Source organism: Centrocercus urophasianus, unplaced genomic scaffold (assembly GCF_019232065.1).
Source record: "Centrocercus urophasianus isolate 14NV4802_14NV808 unplaced genomic scaffold, USGS_Curo_1.0 seq_13, whole genome shotgun sequence".
Lineage (NCBI taxonomy): Eukaryota > Metazoa > Chordata > Aves > Galliformes > Phasianidae > Centrocercus > Centrocercus urophasianus.
Window position 1 is genome coordinate 16,310,820 of NW_024884475.1, and position 16,353 is coordinate 16,327,172.

Consider the following 16,353-nt stretch of genomic DNA (forward strand, 5'->3'; position numbering starts at 1 on the left):
ATACAGTATGTACATAAATAAAAATACTCCATTTAACATCTGTAAATACTCAACTACTTTAGAGAACGTAGCAAATAAACTATCTGCGCTCACACCCAGATAGTTCTATCCAACTCTCATTAATAATGTAACACCACGTCCGCTCATTAGAATAAATCGCTGAACAAGCTGCACATTTGACCATTAACACGGCTTTGAAAACTTTGCTGTGGAAGATCAACATTGTAGACATTTACATGGGTGTCAGAATTAAAAGACGAAACTTCAAAATGTTAGGGAAGCTTTAGCCTTTCATTTTCTCTTCTGCAAGGAAAAAAAAAAAAACAAGAAAAAAAAAAGAAAGATCTTCAAACTAAAACACATTGCAGGCTTGTGGGACCTGCGTTTTCTTCTGGATTGTCATTTATCACTCTGTTGTGAGAAGAAGCTTCATTTAAAAAAAAATGCAGTGTCTGATTCCCAGACATCAGCAGCCATAGTTCGCAAATTTGTTCTTTTTCCGCTTTGCTTTTGTTCTCGTTTTGTTAAAATGCACTATGTACACATTTTGAAGTTCTACGTTGTAAGTGTATCTCTGTGGAACTGCTGCCATGATATGTGGTTTGCCCTCGGTCGCGAGAGGACCGCAGGCTGCCCCGCCACCAGTCACCCGCGAAAGCAAAGCTGACACCCATGGACACGCGTGTGCTTGCTGGAAAGCCATTCTGCCTCCTCCCTCCTCGAGCAGCTGTGTTCATGTAAACCATGGTTTTGAACAGAGAGTGTAAAGTAGGAGAAATTCCTAAGTATGACTTTTAATTGTCCATTATTGAAGGACGTGATGTCCGTGAGGTATTCGCCATCCCTCCGTTTTCCTCGGGTGTGATACATGTTACCTGCGCAGGCTCCGCTGTGCCTCTTTAAGTAAACTATCAAAATCCATGGAGTCATACTTGCTTTTAGTGGAAGCAGGATCAAAATCATCTGAGTTTGAATCTGAAACCCAAAGAGATGCAAGGTGAGTTAACAGGCACAAGGCGCTGGTGAGCGCTTCCATCTTTTTCTTCGCACAGCAGTATGAACAAACACTACAAAAATCACCCATCCATTCAGCATGGATGGAGCTTTCTGTAAGAACAAGACTTTAAAAAATGCATAGTATGTCTTCAGCAGAATGAGTGAACTATAAAATGAATGTGTACGTATTGAACCGGTAAACTCCAAAGAGCTTCTCCAAAGACTGAGCACTGCCACTCTAAGACTCTAAGTAGTCATAGAATGGCTGAGGTTGGAAGGGATGTCTCGAGATCACCCAGTTCACATCTAGTCCAGGTAACCATCACATGTGTTCTACCAAAAAACGCATTACGGTTCTGCAGCTGTGTTTTGTAAGGTCTAATATCCCAAACTTACTTTTCCTGAGATAGGTGATAGCAGCTGACTGTGCTGAAAGCCACCACAGTCTGCAGAGAGGCATGCAGGAGACACAGCCATGGGCTGACCTGCCGTAGGGCCTGATGCACCACACCACACCTCCTTCAATCTCTCTTATTTTCTGCTCTGACTGTTTTGGTTTGCTTGTTCAGAACATGAGCAGCTCAGAGCAGAGTCTCCATGCTGCTGCACAAGCAATCTCAGGTGGCATCCTCAGCTCTTTGTAACATAAGTGTAACAGTAAGAACAGCAGTTCACCATCTGTGGAATGTGTGTTTTAGATGGGATATGTAATACCTGCTCCAGTGCTAATAGTTGCCAGGACATCATTCTGTTCCTAGAGCAAAGGAGGGATCACTTTGTGGCAATACAGTTCCACTGCAGCAATTACTGACTCGACTGCAAGAACTGTATTTCCTTTTAGAGTCATCCCTGTTCAGCACTGGCTCTCCCTGGTTTCTATGTCACAGAGAGTGCCATTTTCTTGCCATTTCTTCTGTTGAATTAATCAGAACTCCCCATTTACCTCTATAAGACATACTGTGAATTAAATGTTCATTACAAGTCCTGTTAAGACAATATCTTCTCACAGAGGAGAGGTGTTAAACTTCTGACTACTATTTTCAAGTGTTTTCTTTCTTCTGTACTCAACCCAAAGCTGATTAATTCTTCCTGTCCTTGTACTAGCTCATGAATTTTCAAGTTCATCCTGCCTGTGTAGCAATATCAGATACACTGAAATACAGAGAATGCAGTCTGAAGTAGAGAGGCTCAAGCTGTCAACGGGACAAAGTGAAAATACTCTGCTTAGAGATACTCTGTGAATCCCACTCTGGCAAGTTGTGCCAGGAAATACTCTCAGCGATGAATAATATTCCAGGAGGGTTCCCTTTAGACAACTTACTTCAAACCCTAGATTTTCTGAAACACAGGAGGCCTTCACTTCCACTACCAAAGATAAGTCAAAGCAAGTTAAGACTTCAATCTGCTTATAACGTTTATATTGTTTTTATCAGCCTGCATTTCAACAAATGCCTTGCTACCTTTTACATATTCAACATTACCTTATATCTCTCCAGAAGTCAATTGCCTTTTCTTAGCTTTATATTATCTGTATAGCCACTGAAGTGAATTATAGCATATTCATTGTGAACAATGTGTATCGTCTTTATCATTAATTCCGAAAATACATCAATTGGTTAGTGAAAATATATTTGTATTCACTTTCTGCATTGTACAAAGCCAAGGGCAGTAGATACAAGATTTCATTAGCACTGTGTTACAGGGTTATGCAGGGATTTTAATGACTGTGGTCATTTATTCATAAAAAATAACTCCACAGTATCAGACTAATATAGATTCAGCAGCAAACTGTCCCTTGCTATTTTATCCAGAAAAGAGCATCTCCCGTACCATTAGACTATTTATACAGGCATCAGGAAAGCTTTAACATTTGATGAATACTTTCAAAGGTAATTAAATAAGAGGTGAGATTATAATATAATATAATATTAAAAGGATGTTTGGGAAATCTGCATGGTCACTTTATCCACGTACATCAGTACTCCTCCTATAAGAGTTTTAACACTTCCAAACATCCTCGCAAGGGGAAGCATCATACTCTGACCTACAGCATAGGGCAGAACCCTACATTTATGCCAGAACAGAACTGGGGAAGATCCAGGTGAGTTATCATTCTGCTATCACTGTCACACACCAATGGGACAGCAACACCAAGAGATCTGCCATTCTCTCCACTGGCTGGAGCCTCTCACATCATGAGTGGAAGTCCTTGCAGGGAGACACATAGATGCTGATGGACAGTGTGAAAACCACCAGCTGAGATCTGTGCCCTTTGCTATAGGACAGGTCAGATTTGGTCATGAGTCCCTCTAGCTTTCAAACCTAAGAAACTACAAATCACATTTAAGGAGTATTTCTGACAAATTCTACCATACACTCACAGCAAAATAAGATTACAGCAAATCTGGGGGAAAGATAAGAGGATGAGGCTTCTACTTTGGTTTTTGTTTAAGGTTCATATAATCAAATTGTGTTAGAGAAAAGGAGCACACCAATGAACAGTAAAGAATTGAACAAGTTTTTGGGGTGCTATCATTTCAGTATGGCAATGTACTATTAAATACTGGGCATTTGTTTTATTAATGATGGAGATGGGCTTTAAAAGAATTTTCACAGTCTGAAATATCTGAAAAAGTTAATACAGTGTACAGCTCTGATTCGCAGACTTTAACATGCAAGTGGAACAAGCACCTTCTTTAAATCCCTCACACCGACTATTCAAGTAACAGAAGCAGGTCACAAAAAACAAGCAGACTAAATTCTTCTGAGTTACAACATGGTTCCAGTTATGTACTTTAATTCACAGAGAGCAAGATACCTACCTAGGTCTGCATAGTTAGACTTGCAAAACTGCTTGCGTCCACAAAAGTACAGCTCAAAGTCAGGTTCATTTGACCTGCGTAAAGTGTATCCATTTTCAAGAGCAGCAAAGGCATCACAAGTGTAGCGGTAGGTGATGAAACCATAGCTGTCTCTGTAATTAAAAAAGACAGTCATGAAAAATAAAAAAGCTAAAAAGAGTAAACACACATTTGTGTAACCCCTTCCTGAAAGCAAGAACTTGCAAGAGATCCAGCAGTGGAAATGCCAGTACAGCATCCATTGATCGTCCTGTCATGCAGCTAAATACTTACTTCTGGGACAGGAAATCTCAACTAGCAAGATTAATAAATAAGGATGAAAGAAAATAAATATGGTTTTGAATTCAACATGCCATCTATAACAGTACTTACACTTACACTCCCATACCAGTAATCTTACTGCCATAATTTTTTACATACGGCAGCTCTCAAACAAGAGCTTATTTGAAAAGTTCTTACCCATCATCCCGCAAATTTACTGCGCACTCCTCTATTTCACCAAAAACTTCAAACCGGTCCCTCAGTTCTTTTCGGGTTGTGTCAGGTCTGATTTTACCCACATAAATCACACGATGCTCTTCCTGTTAAGAAAGAGCAGGACAAGATTTTACCAAATGTGCAATACAGAGGACCCTACACATACATGCATACAAATACATTCACACGGATAGGCAGAGGATGCATATTTATACTAATAGTCACTTGCAGAAGATCTACTGCATTCAGCTAATGATTGAAATATTCTCTCCTGGAAAGCCTTTAAGGTATTTAAACGATGCCAGATTTTTTGGGTAATTTTCTCCCAGAAGGTTTCATTGAGTGCTGTCACTGTTCTGCTATGTAAAATGACAGACCACTCCCTCTGTATCTTATTGCATCTTTTTCCCTTCCATCTTCCCATGACTTGCCCTTTAAGACTACAAATTCTCCAGGACCAATCCCCTTTCTCTTACTAGCTATACAACACTGGGAATTAAGATGTGAAGCAGCATAAAATAATGCAGCAAGTGTGTAAGTGTATCATAAACATAACAAAATGGATTACAGACATAACATTATAAACTCAGATGACTCATTAGCTGACTCATTCTGCAATCAGCAGTTCCATCACAATCTATACCTTAAACAGAGGGAAGACTGTGAGGAGTCCAGAAAATGAGTTTTATTAAAATAAATATTAAAATAAATAAATGGAGGAAAGAGAGAAGAATAAAATATTTCCTGTGGTCACCACTGCCTTTGGGTTTGCTAGGAAGAAGAACATGACAGAATTTCCTGATTTTAAAGATTAGGGGGTCATTTGCAGGTTCCTTTGACACTTGGCGCAAACTAACAGAGACGCTTTAAAAATAATCGAGTCATGGTCATATAGCTCCTTTCTGAGTGAAAATGCTCAGGAGAATGACAGAAAGACAGGGAAAACCTGTCAAGAGTCACTTTAAGAATATTTGGATTAGCACCTTACTGGGGACAAAGTCATTCAGTGAGTTGCAACCAAAAAAAAAAGTGAAAAAGAGATCTTCAAACCACTGACCTTAATAATCAGAGCAAAGAAGTAGTAGCTTTAGAAAGCCCCAATGCTCTGATTGCCTTTGGCCTGGAGAACTACTGGCCTCTTGCTCAGCCTTTGCACACACCCACGTGTCTGTTCCATAAATTGTACCTCCATCAAATTCTTAGCTGGTGTAAATCTGTCAGTCAGTGGAGCAATGTCAGTTTAAACCATCAACTTGGGCACCTGAGACTTGCATAGAATGTAGGTGCTGAATTCCAAAGGAGCTATACTGACTGCTGAGAATTCTTGACTATCTTAACCTGGAGGTGCCTAAAGGCTAATGGCACCTCAACTGTGCAATGCTGAAGGCTCTAGGGACCTAAATACAAATTTGCATTCCTGCTCAGAAGCATCCTAGCTTGAAGAGTAAGGTACCTTACAGTGACACAGTTCAGCTATAGCACAAAATGTATGTTTTCTGAGAGTCCCTAGACAGGTATAAGACACCAGTAATTTCTGGACCACAGCTAATTGGCACACATAAGACAGTAGGACTGAGATCAGACCACAATGCTTGTGGAAACAGAAATTATCCTGATGCCGCTTCTTTACTTGCTTGAGCACTCATCTGAGATAAAGGGACCATCAGAACTCCTCTTCACATGGGTATGCAAAATCATGGTTCCCCGTTCCCAGGACAGCACACTGCTCCCCGAAGCTGCTTAATGCGAAATAACCGAACAATTCTTGCAGCTGGAAGTTGAAACGAATGTACCTGCCTCCCAACAGAAGACACTTCTCACTAGTGTACTGAGTCAACTATTTTTGCTTACACTTTTCCTGGCCTCGCAAATCTCAGGGGCTCAAATCCAGTTCATCTATGCTCCAGAGAAACTAAAGATATGAGTCCAAAGCTCCAGAGAACAGCTCCCACTACTCTCACTTCTTGGACAAAACCCCTACTCATTAAGGTGTAGCACAGGAAGTGATCACTGCAACTTTCTGGATCCTTTGTATCCCTAGTTGGCCAACTGGAGACCCTGACGGCTCCTCCAAAGCATGTATATGCTCTTCTTACTTGAAGAGATCATGTAACTGTCTCATTTAAATGCCTGAAACTACTGCTTCTATTGATTATCCAAGGAACCAAGGTGATAGGATTAATAGTCCTCCACTGCCCTGCTGGGACAGACAATTTCACTTTTAAATGTTATGCCCTCTAAAGTTCACCATTTAAAAGCTGTTCTTGCTCTTTGTTGTAGGCATAAAGCCTAAAGAAGTTAGCACAGCTAAAAGAAGGGCAAGCATGCTCACAGGTGGCCACACATTTATGAAGAAGGGTTACTTTACAGACAGTTGCTGTTTCTTACTCGTACTCTCCTGATTCAGGAGTCTGGGTAGACCTTCTACGAACTAGGAAATATAGACAGCAAGCAACAGAAATCTGCATTTCTTCCATTTCCCCCATTCTCATTCTGCTTCCTTTCAGTATGGCTGGGTGCTATAAACTTCAAAAAGAAGAAAATCTGCATATGCACAGTAATTACTTTTTCAGACTGTTTTACCAAATCAAGAATTTAACTGCATTGAAGCACTTGATAAGAAACAATTCCATTGATACTTGCTATTGAACCTAAATGGCTGACCAGATGGAGCAGAACATAACATAGCAGACTGCTTAATATACTTTAGCTGAGATAATACATCTCGACTGAAAAAACATAATGTTTCACTCCCTGACACGGAGATTGTTATATTGCAGAGTGATGGAAGTAACTACTGCATGCTCTCCCATAAGTCTGTGTGCATGCCTTTGCAATTTTTACTTCCTCTATCCTTCTAATAACTTTTATATATCTAATATCCCTTTAAGACAACTGTAATAAAACAAAACTGAACAACTAAGAAACGCCTGTTAAACTATCATTAAGGGAGTAAGTTAAACTTGCAAAATTAAGGAAATTCAAATTTAAAGCTGAAATGCACCATATGTCCTCTAGTGTGTACATGAGGAGATGTTCGTTCAAGTATTTTTTTTAAGCAGAATGCTGTGATGGTATGAGGTACTGGGGAACACAGGATTCATACAGCACTGTCTTTATCTTGTTTAGCTTTGGCTTATTTAAAGTGGTTATGAAAGAAATATTTGTATTTAAAAAGACACCTGCATTTTACTCGCATTAACAATAAGAGTTATACAAGCCTAACAAGATTATAACATACCTCTAAATGTTAAAGACCCTTATTTTGTAACACGTCGCATGCTTAAGTCCATATGTGCATATTAAGTATGTTTTATACTGCGCTTGTAAGAGGAGATGATATACGCCTTGGAAATTTAGAGAACTAGGGAAAAAAGCCTTTGTTTTCAACTTAATGGGGGAAGATGAACCTGAAGGAAACTCCAAACAATTGTGTTCATATTTCCCTCTCAGAAATGCAGATGATTTACAGTCACAGAATCATAGAATCATTAAGGTTGGAAAAGACTTATAAGTTCATCTGGTTCAACTTTTCACCTGCCACAGTTTTGCCTACCAAACCATGTTTGTTAGTACCACATTTACGCATTTCTTGAATGCCTCCAGGGATGGTGACCACCTCCCTGGGCAGCCTGTTCTAGTGCCAGACCACTCAAGTTTCTCCTAATATCCAACCTGAATCTCCCCTGGCTTTTAAGTGTACATAGCTCATTGTTTTACCAAGTAAATAAAGAAAAAAAGAAGAGTGTAGACAGCTTCCTCAAGCCCAGTATGTCTGTCTTCTTTGTCTAAATTTCCTTCTTCTTAATCTTGCTCTTTCCTCCTGGCAGTAAAAACAATTGAAGAGGCAAATGTGGCAGAGAATCTTAGACTGAAAATCACTATTTCAAGTATCAAATTAAAGTGCTAGAACATTAGCATGACTGGAGAAAATAGGACCAGGATATACCTTCACAAATTTAAGTGTCAATAAAACTATCACTCATCTCCAAAATACCTCTGATGTTAAAGGTCTTTTTGTCTTGCAAAGGCTGTCTACAAAATTCACTTTGTTTCCCCTTCCTCGTTCTTAACCTTTAATTTGATTAAATCTCAGGCCAACAGACATATTAGTTTTCACATGTTTTTTTGTACCTGGCTTCTTCACCTAACATTTGTTTTCTTTGCCTGCCTCTCCTTACTGCACCCTGGGGTGCTGCTGTCCTCATTTCCCCTACCATTTTTTGTCTGCACATCTGTGGTACATAACTAGCTCTCCAAGAGCTCAACTATGCTCTATGTGAAGATGAGGCTAAAAATGAGAAGAAATTATAAAGTTGAGGTCTACCACAAGCAGCATGGAGGAATAGGATCTGGAGCTGTTAGCTGAACATGAGCCAGCAGTGTGCCCATGTGGCCAAGAAGGCCAATGGCATCCTGGCTTGTACTAGAAACAGTATAGCCAGCAGGACCAGGGAGGTGATTGCCCCTCTGTACTCAGCACTGGTGAGGCCCAACCTCGAGGCTGTGTTCAGTTTTGGGCCCTTCACTACAAGCATGTCTAGAGAAGGGTATTAAAGATGGTGAGGTCTCTGGAGCACAAGTCTTGGGAGGTGTGGCTGAGGGAAGAGGGATGGTTTAGTCTGGAAAAGAGGAGGCTCAGGGGAGACCATATCAATCTCTACAACTTCCTGAAAGGAGGTTGTACTGAGGTGGGGGTCGACCTCTTCTCCCAGGTGAACAGTGACAGGACAAGAAGTAATGACCTTAAGTTGTGTCAGGGGAGGTTTGGGTTGGATATTACAAAAAACTTCCTAGTGAGGTATTGGAATAAGCTGCCCAGGAGGTGATGAAGACATTGTCCCTAGAGGTTTTCAAGAAAAGGATAAGCATGGCACTGAGGGATATGGTTTAGTGAACAAGGTGATGATGGTTTGACAGATGGACTAGATGATCTCAGTGGTCTTTTCCAACCTTACTGATTCCATGATTCTAAGCTTATCAAAGCTCTGCTGCTTCCTGCAGCACACGTGGCTGGCTGGGTACAAGCCCCTTTCTGTAACGCCTTACATGCCCAGTGTTTTGTGACTTGATCTTCATCCTTAGAACTGAAGGCCAGAAAACATTTCGAAAAAGCAATGAGAGTGGTTGGGCAGAGTCTGAAAAAAAGAAATGCTATGAATGCAAGAGCCAGTAAAATGTAAGATTCGGACATCCTAACAATAGTAAGAAACATTGCTGTAGATTCTGTATTAAAGAAGACTTGTAGGCTAACTATGAGCGGTAGACATGTATGAATGGCAAAAGGAAGACTCGCAACAAATGAAGAAGAAAAAAGAACACTGCACAATGTTCTCAAATCTTGTGTGGCTGAGGGCTGAAAAAATTCTACCACCTCCCAGGGTGACTGCTGAAAACATAGCAATCAATCAATAAAACTCAAGATTTTAAACAATCCGTTTGAAATATTTTCAGTAAATTGTACAGAAAAAGTATAATGCCTGGGATCAGGCCCACCAAGATGAGCAACCACAAAAAAAAAAGTCCAAACTAAACAACCAACATGCATTTGCTCCTTCATTTGTGGGAATTTACTCCATTATGGGCTGTGTCTGGTTTCAGACTTCAAAGAACCCAAGCATTCATTTAGGAAACCACCTTTCTCCTGCCTTCCTGTTGTAGAGAAATTTATTTTCTTTAAAACCATGTGTTTCTTTTCTGTTGCAGTGGCATCACAGTGCATTTATCTTATTGTATCTGTAAGCTCTCTGGGACAGGGGCTTGTTTCATACAGACTGTCAGCACTTACATATGAAAGTAGTAATGCTAATATTAATTTTCTACTCAGGTAGAAGCCATGCCCCGAAAGGTATTTGCTATGTGGTCTAATAAGCTGCTGCAGGAAAAGCCTGCATGCCTAAGAAATGCCTGGGGTATACAACAAGAAAAAAACAGTCCTCAGTCTTCTTGGCAAAACAGAGCAATCTGCCCTGGCTGGGGGTTAGATTGTAATTTCTAGAAAGCTCTGAGTAGCCTTTTCTGTCCTGCAGTTGTTCCTGGAGCTTCATGATGAATGAATGTGTCTCTGCTATGGTCTGGAGAGCACTATTAAGTTAAGTGAGTCTTGGTGGCAGGCTGGCCTTCTGTTCAATGAGGACCCATTCTAAAATGAATTGTGGACAAGTGACATCAAGATCAAGCTACACTCTGCTAAAATTTATTCCATTAAAAAACGCATCATAACCAAGAATACAAATATGACAAAAATATCCTGACTTTCTAACTGAAAAATGACTTGTGGGCTTGGTAGTCTATATTTTTTGTGTGAGACTGCTCAAAATAAAGATCCCACTCCATGAAAAAGACACTGAATCTCCAGTCACCGGAGAAGGGAAGACAGAAAAGAAGCAAAGAGAAAAACAACAGAGAACTTTTTGAAGTTAAGCCACCATAGATGTAAATCTAGATAGGAACCCATACACAGAAATGCCAGCTCAGGCTTTCAGTTGATCTGAAGCTACTGCAGCCAATACATCACATGCAGACTAACCATGTAGCCATTTAAATGTACCTTTGCCACATAGCATGAGCAAAGGCTTCTAAAACAAGCCTCTTCAGCAATCTACAAATATGTCTTTGCATCTGCCAAAATACAAGCTGCTTGCACAATCAGAAGGCATTGCTACACATATGGTTTTGACAGATTAAAATATGCCTATTTTTTTCTCATCTCTTTTTCCTGGGATTTACACTCATGTTGTCACATGAGAGTAATTCCAGATATTGAACCAGTAAGACCTGATGGCTTTTTGTTGAGTCATGGTTTCTGTTCCCTTTCCTCTGTGCATCTTTTCTAAAGCCAGCTCCCTGAGACCTCAGCACAGTGCTTTTCATGAAGAAAAGCTACCTTCCCTGAGTAGCCAGCACCTGGGGCCCTAATAGTGCTCAATCTCTGAGCTGCACTTTTAACAGAATTAGGAGGCATGTTGTCTTGAACCAGTTCTTGCAGCATGAGGATGAGCTAGAAAGAAAGGAAAATAGACTCCAGTGCAGAATTTATGGAAATCTAAACTTACGGAACTTACAGAAAGAGTTCAAGGAAAGACAAAAAGGATCCTTATGACTGAACAGTAAATGAGTTGGGCCTTTTTGGAAAGAAAAGAGTGACACATAAGAGACTCATAATCCAAAAGGACTCATAATCCAAAATCAATAAGAAAGGGAACAGAGAATGCTGGACGAAAAATAGCACCTTTGTTCAGTTAATATGCACCTTGTCACTGACTTTGTGGGATCAAGGCTTCCCTTTCTATGCTCCCCTTTCTCCTATCCCCCACTGATTCGCACAGGGAATAAACTGGCATGATTCAACACAGATTTTTAAAGTGAAAGTGTTGGTAGACTTTGGAGAAAGGAGTTAATATGACTTCAGCTACATTTCCTGCAGCTCTTGGATGACTGCTTTTAAAATTTTTGCCATGTTCTATTTATTGATATTTTATAAATATATGATTTGTCATCTCACTAAGTCATTTCAGGTCTAATTTATTTATGTTTATTAATACACAATTTCATTAATGAAGTTAATTAACATGACAGTGCTCACTTTAGAAGAGAAAATAAATTCAGCCTTGAATTAGAAAATACTAAATTTCTTAACTTGGAAGAAATGATGGTGCAGCACATCTAGAGCTTTTCAGAGATCTTCTCTTTCTCCTTTTCCCTTCATTAGTTAGTAGCCAAACATTTCCTCATTTTAAACTAAATCAAATTTTCTATCTTCACAATAGGATTCAGGTTTTTACACCAATAAGATACAGTAATTGAGAAGTAGCAAGATACATTCATGACAGAGGTCTACTTAAAACTCTAATTTATGTTAGATCTAAGAAAGAACAGCCATGTAAGTTACGATTGCCAGAAGTCAGTATTATCTCTAAACAGATGGAAGCAAGAAAAACACCAACAGTTGACTTAAATATAGCCCATTCTGAAGCCATGCAAAATTCTTCCATTGCATTCTGTCATGGTTTTATGATTTTTGTTATCAGTATTCTACATCACAACATTATGTAGTGCACTGAGAGATAAAGAGTTAATACTCCAGTTCCATGGATTGTTGATATTTCTGGGTACCTGGTTCTCAGAAGAGAAGAACAACTACATGCCCCAGAGGATTTTGTGTTTCTGTTTTCCATTCAGAGGGAAAGATAAAACTGTTTGCAAGTCACGAGAGGTCCCTTTTTCCTTTCTGCTCATCTCTGCAGTGTGTGTGCTCCCTAGCCATCTCGCCTTCAGCATTAGAGCAAAGCCTTCAGTTTTTGGACACACTCTCATTTTTTTTTTTATTTCTTAGCCTCAATTCCAATTATATTGTATTGTTATCTTACATTCCACTATCATATTTAGTAGATTAGTCTGTTTCTCCTCAGATCATTGCTGCTGTTTTGTTTTTAGGCCCATCTCCATACCCTTTCCCCTTTTCTGGGGTGTGGTCCCATGAGTCCCCCCTGCCCCATTAGTCACCGAACTGTGCAGACCTGCCCATAAACCATTGACAGCTTCCCTGAGTTTCAGATCAGAACATGCTATAGCTCTGAATCTCATGCTTTACAAAATTTATGTATCACCTATACTATGTACAGAGGTCACCTGATGCAGAGAAAAGCAAAATGATTTATCAAGCTCACTAAGAACAGTAGCAACAGAGATGAAATCCATAAACTAAAGATGCATATTCCTTCCCAGAACTTCTCATTGCCACAGACTATGCCAGTCTCTGCTGATCTTCATACAAGTAGTTTTGAGGGTGTAAGTATTTGGAGAAATGCCACAGAGTCTGTAACAGTTTTTTACTACAAAGTTCACTAAACATATTGGAAAGAGATCTACTCATTTTGGTGAGCTTTGGAGAGAACATTAAGGGAAAATGTGGAAATGAAGGTAAGCATCCCAGTACACACCAGTTTGTGCAGAGCAGCAGTAAAGGGAGCCCACCAGATAGGCTTAACAATCACAACAGGAGTCCAGAATTACAGCAGCTCCCAACTTCCCAACTTATCAAAACCATCATGCAGGGAAACTAGAAGGGGGCAAAATCCACACGTCTATTTAACAGCCATTTTTCTGTCCTGCTGCTACTACAGGCAAGGGAGTTGCTGATCACCTCATGGGTATTTCCTTTGCTGCAGGTACTTCAGTCAGATGAACAAATTAATCAAGTAACACACGTTCATTGTGAAAGGGGCAGCGTGAAATGACATTTTTAAATTGCATCATGTCTTCAGACTGTTTTGCTAAAAAAATCTTAAAAACACCTTAAAAGTAAACTGTGTTATAGACAAGAAAAAAACAATAAAAGACATGCCTCTGGATGTCAGTTTCAAATTCTGTACTCTCTGTATAGATAATTACAGCTACTGGAAACATCCAGTGACCAGTATGTAAGCTGACTGGCTTCTTACATTGCTTCTGCAGAGGAAGAGAAATACTGAAACTAGACTTGACTATTGGCATCCTGGTAGGTGTTATACAGTAAAAACTGTGGGTTCACTGATAGATCACTATAAGGAATAGACTGGGTCACTTTTAATTCTTTGCTGTCTGGGATGAAGCCTTTTCCTAGAAAATTTTTTTTTTCTGTTTTTTGTTTGTTTGTTTGTTTGTTTTCTGTTGACTGACCTGGAGAGTTGCAATTTAAAGAAGCTGAAAAAATTAGTGCTGTACAATCAAAACACAAATTGTTATGAAAACACATATTTGCCTAAAATTCTAAATACAAAGAAATGCACATAGACAGATATTTGCATTTTGTTTGTTCCATTACGAAGAAGAAATAAAATAGAATCTCATTCCGAGTTTTAGAAATCTACCAAAAGAAACAGAAACCTATTTCAAAATGAAAGTTATCTTCACAGTGCTTACAATTGCTTTCTGCCTCTGTCTCTCCCTTTGTTTGGCCCTTTCAGATTCCCGTTTTTCATACTCTTTGCGGTATTCTTCCCTCTTCAGCCTTTCATGCTGATATTCCTCATAGCTGTCATATCTAGGAAACATAACTTAGTCATTAAATCAAGCACCTGCATTTCTTAATGTAAATTTAGTAATACAGTTTCTGGATTGCTTTATTATCTCTTCAGAACCAGCTGAAAAGCACACTAAATGCACACAAAATGCACTACCTGGGTCTGCGACTGTACGGTGATCTGGATCGCGACCTTGCACGTGAGGGAGAACTTCGGTGTGCTTGGTGTCTACAGTGGCTGGACTCGTAACAGTGGCAAGATCTGCAGGAAAGAAGGAAAAACTAAAACCATTCACCTCTGTCATTCACATTGAATCTATTGACACCATTTTCTCCTGGGCTACCTCTTACCTGACCTTACAATTTCTTCTAAGCTACCAGTGAAATTTTCCAGTGACAGTTTGCGATCTCCTAGTCAACTAAGGGGCCTCAAGTGATTTTGCCCCCCTCCCATAATGTTTCTTATTGAGGCTAACAGAGAGCAGAGAGTCAGCCTCTGTCAACTTCATCTGATAGGGACTGCAGCTAGATTGGCACCGGGCAGCTTGCAGATAATGGGAAAGGTTAGTTGTGTATATCTCTCCAATTGCTCTGCCTCTGACCTGACTGGCTCCACTCAGAAAGTGTAAACTTGGCAAATTTAAAGGATAATGGCAACAAATGTTTCCGCAGCAATCCTGTAACCTTCAGAGCTAATCAGATCGGGGCAATAAAAACAATTGCACTGGATCATGGGTTCTTTTTTTTTTTTTTAAATTGTTTATTTCCTTCAAGACACTCTGTGCTTTTGCTGTTTTCCTTCTTATTACCAACAATGCTGATGTATGAAATTGCTCACTGTACCTTGAAGAGGATCTACTGCAGGGTGACCTTGATCTCGATCGGGAATATGGAGAACGGGAACAGGACCTGCGTTGAGGAAAGGACCTTGATCTAGAGCGTGTCCTTTGGGATCTTTGAGAAAATAAGGATTTGGGTGGAGATACTGAATCTCTGCATGGAGAGTTAAAAGAAGAGCAAGAAGGCGATACGTCAAATAATGAATAGGCTTGTGTCCCATCCCAAGGGTAGCATAGTTTATCACTTTCATCTTCACTGTCATCAAAGAGACCATCCATTGCTAGTCCTGAATTTATAAACATAGGTAGTTTGGAAAATTGTTCATTACTGTAATCACTGTCCCTTAGTTCACCGGTCTTATCTGCTTCTTCATCAAAAACAGCTTGGCTGGGGTGACCAAAATGCTTATTAAGTTCAGCCCGAATTTCTTGGTCTTGGAGCTGTTTTCTGTTATTACCTTGGGATCCCTGCTTACTTGTCTGTAAAGTCTCTTTCTTGAAATACTGGTCTTGTCCTAAAGAAGAACAAATCTGACACTGCCACCCAGGTGAAGAATCCTTAAATTCTAGTTGTCTGGAGTCCTGAAGTTCCTGGGATATTTTAATGTGTATTTCCGACTTTGAATTCACAGATTGACAGTAGTCATGGTCACCAAACAGCCGCAAACTGGGCCGTTTTGTCTTTCTCTCCTCATGTCCACTGGACAGTGCTGTAGTCTTGCTAAGCTGTGCATACAGCTCAGTCTGTTCTGGACCCTTCTTGACTGGGTTGTTTCCTTGAGAACTGGAAGACTCACTATAACGGGGCTTTTTTGAAGGTGGTGCAACAGTCTTGCATGATGACTTCGGCTTAGGTGAAGTCCTGAAAGGATTATCCTGGTTGGCTTTATGAGGAGGGGTCGTAGGTGGAGTTAGGCCTGAAGGAAAAAAAAGGAGGAACAGATTTTTAAGCAGACAAATTTTAGTGAAGACACACATGCTTCTTTAAAATAGATTTAAAAAAACAAGACTCATTCTACATCAATTTAATTTAATTCATCTGGAAATTAGAGTGTTTAGGGTTTGAGACACCAAAGTTCTGGTGACAACAATAGCAACAGTACTAATGCATGGCCATTAATCTTCAACATCCTTTCTGCCCCTCCTCTTCTTTTACGATACCCGCCTCCCTGCAGAC

At 39.9% G+C, this 16,353-nt stretch overlaps 1 protein-coding gene across 2 annotated transcripts in view; it reads right to left on the bottom strand.

Moving 5' to 3' along the window:
* Nucleotides 1-311: 311 nt before the first annotated feature.
* PPARGC1A (PPARG coactivator 1 alpha) overlaps nt 312-16,353 on the bottom strand; it is a 343,375-nt gene continuing 327,333 nt past the window's right edge. For both annotated transcript variants that reach the window (XM_042811869.1, XM_042811868.1), the window contains exons 8-13: nt 15,181-16,093; nt 14,495-14,599; nt 14,238-14,358; nt 4,317-4,438; nt 3,819-3,970; nt 312-975 (exon numbers count right to left, since the gene is read on the bottom strand). In XM_042811869.1, coding sequence (XP_042667803.1) covers nt 872-975; nt 3,819-3,970; nt 4,317-4,438; nt 14,238-14,358; nt 14,495-14,599; nt 15,181-16,093 — 1,517 coding nt within the window. In that variant the 3' untranslated portion in view covers nt 312-871. The remainder of the gene's footprint in view (nt 976-3,818; nt 3,971-4,316; nt 4,439-14,237; nt 14,359-14,494; nt 14,600-15,180; nt 16,094-16,353) is intronic.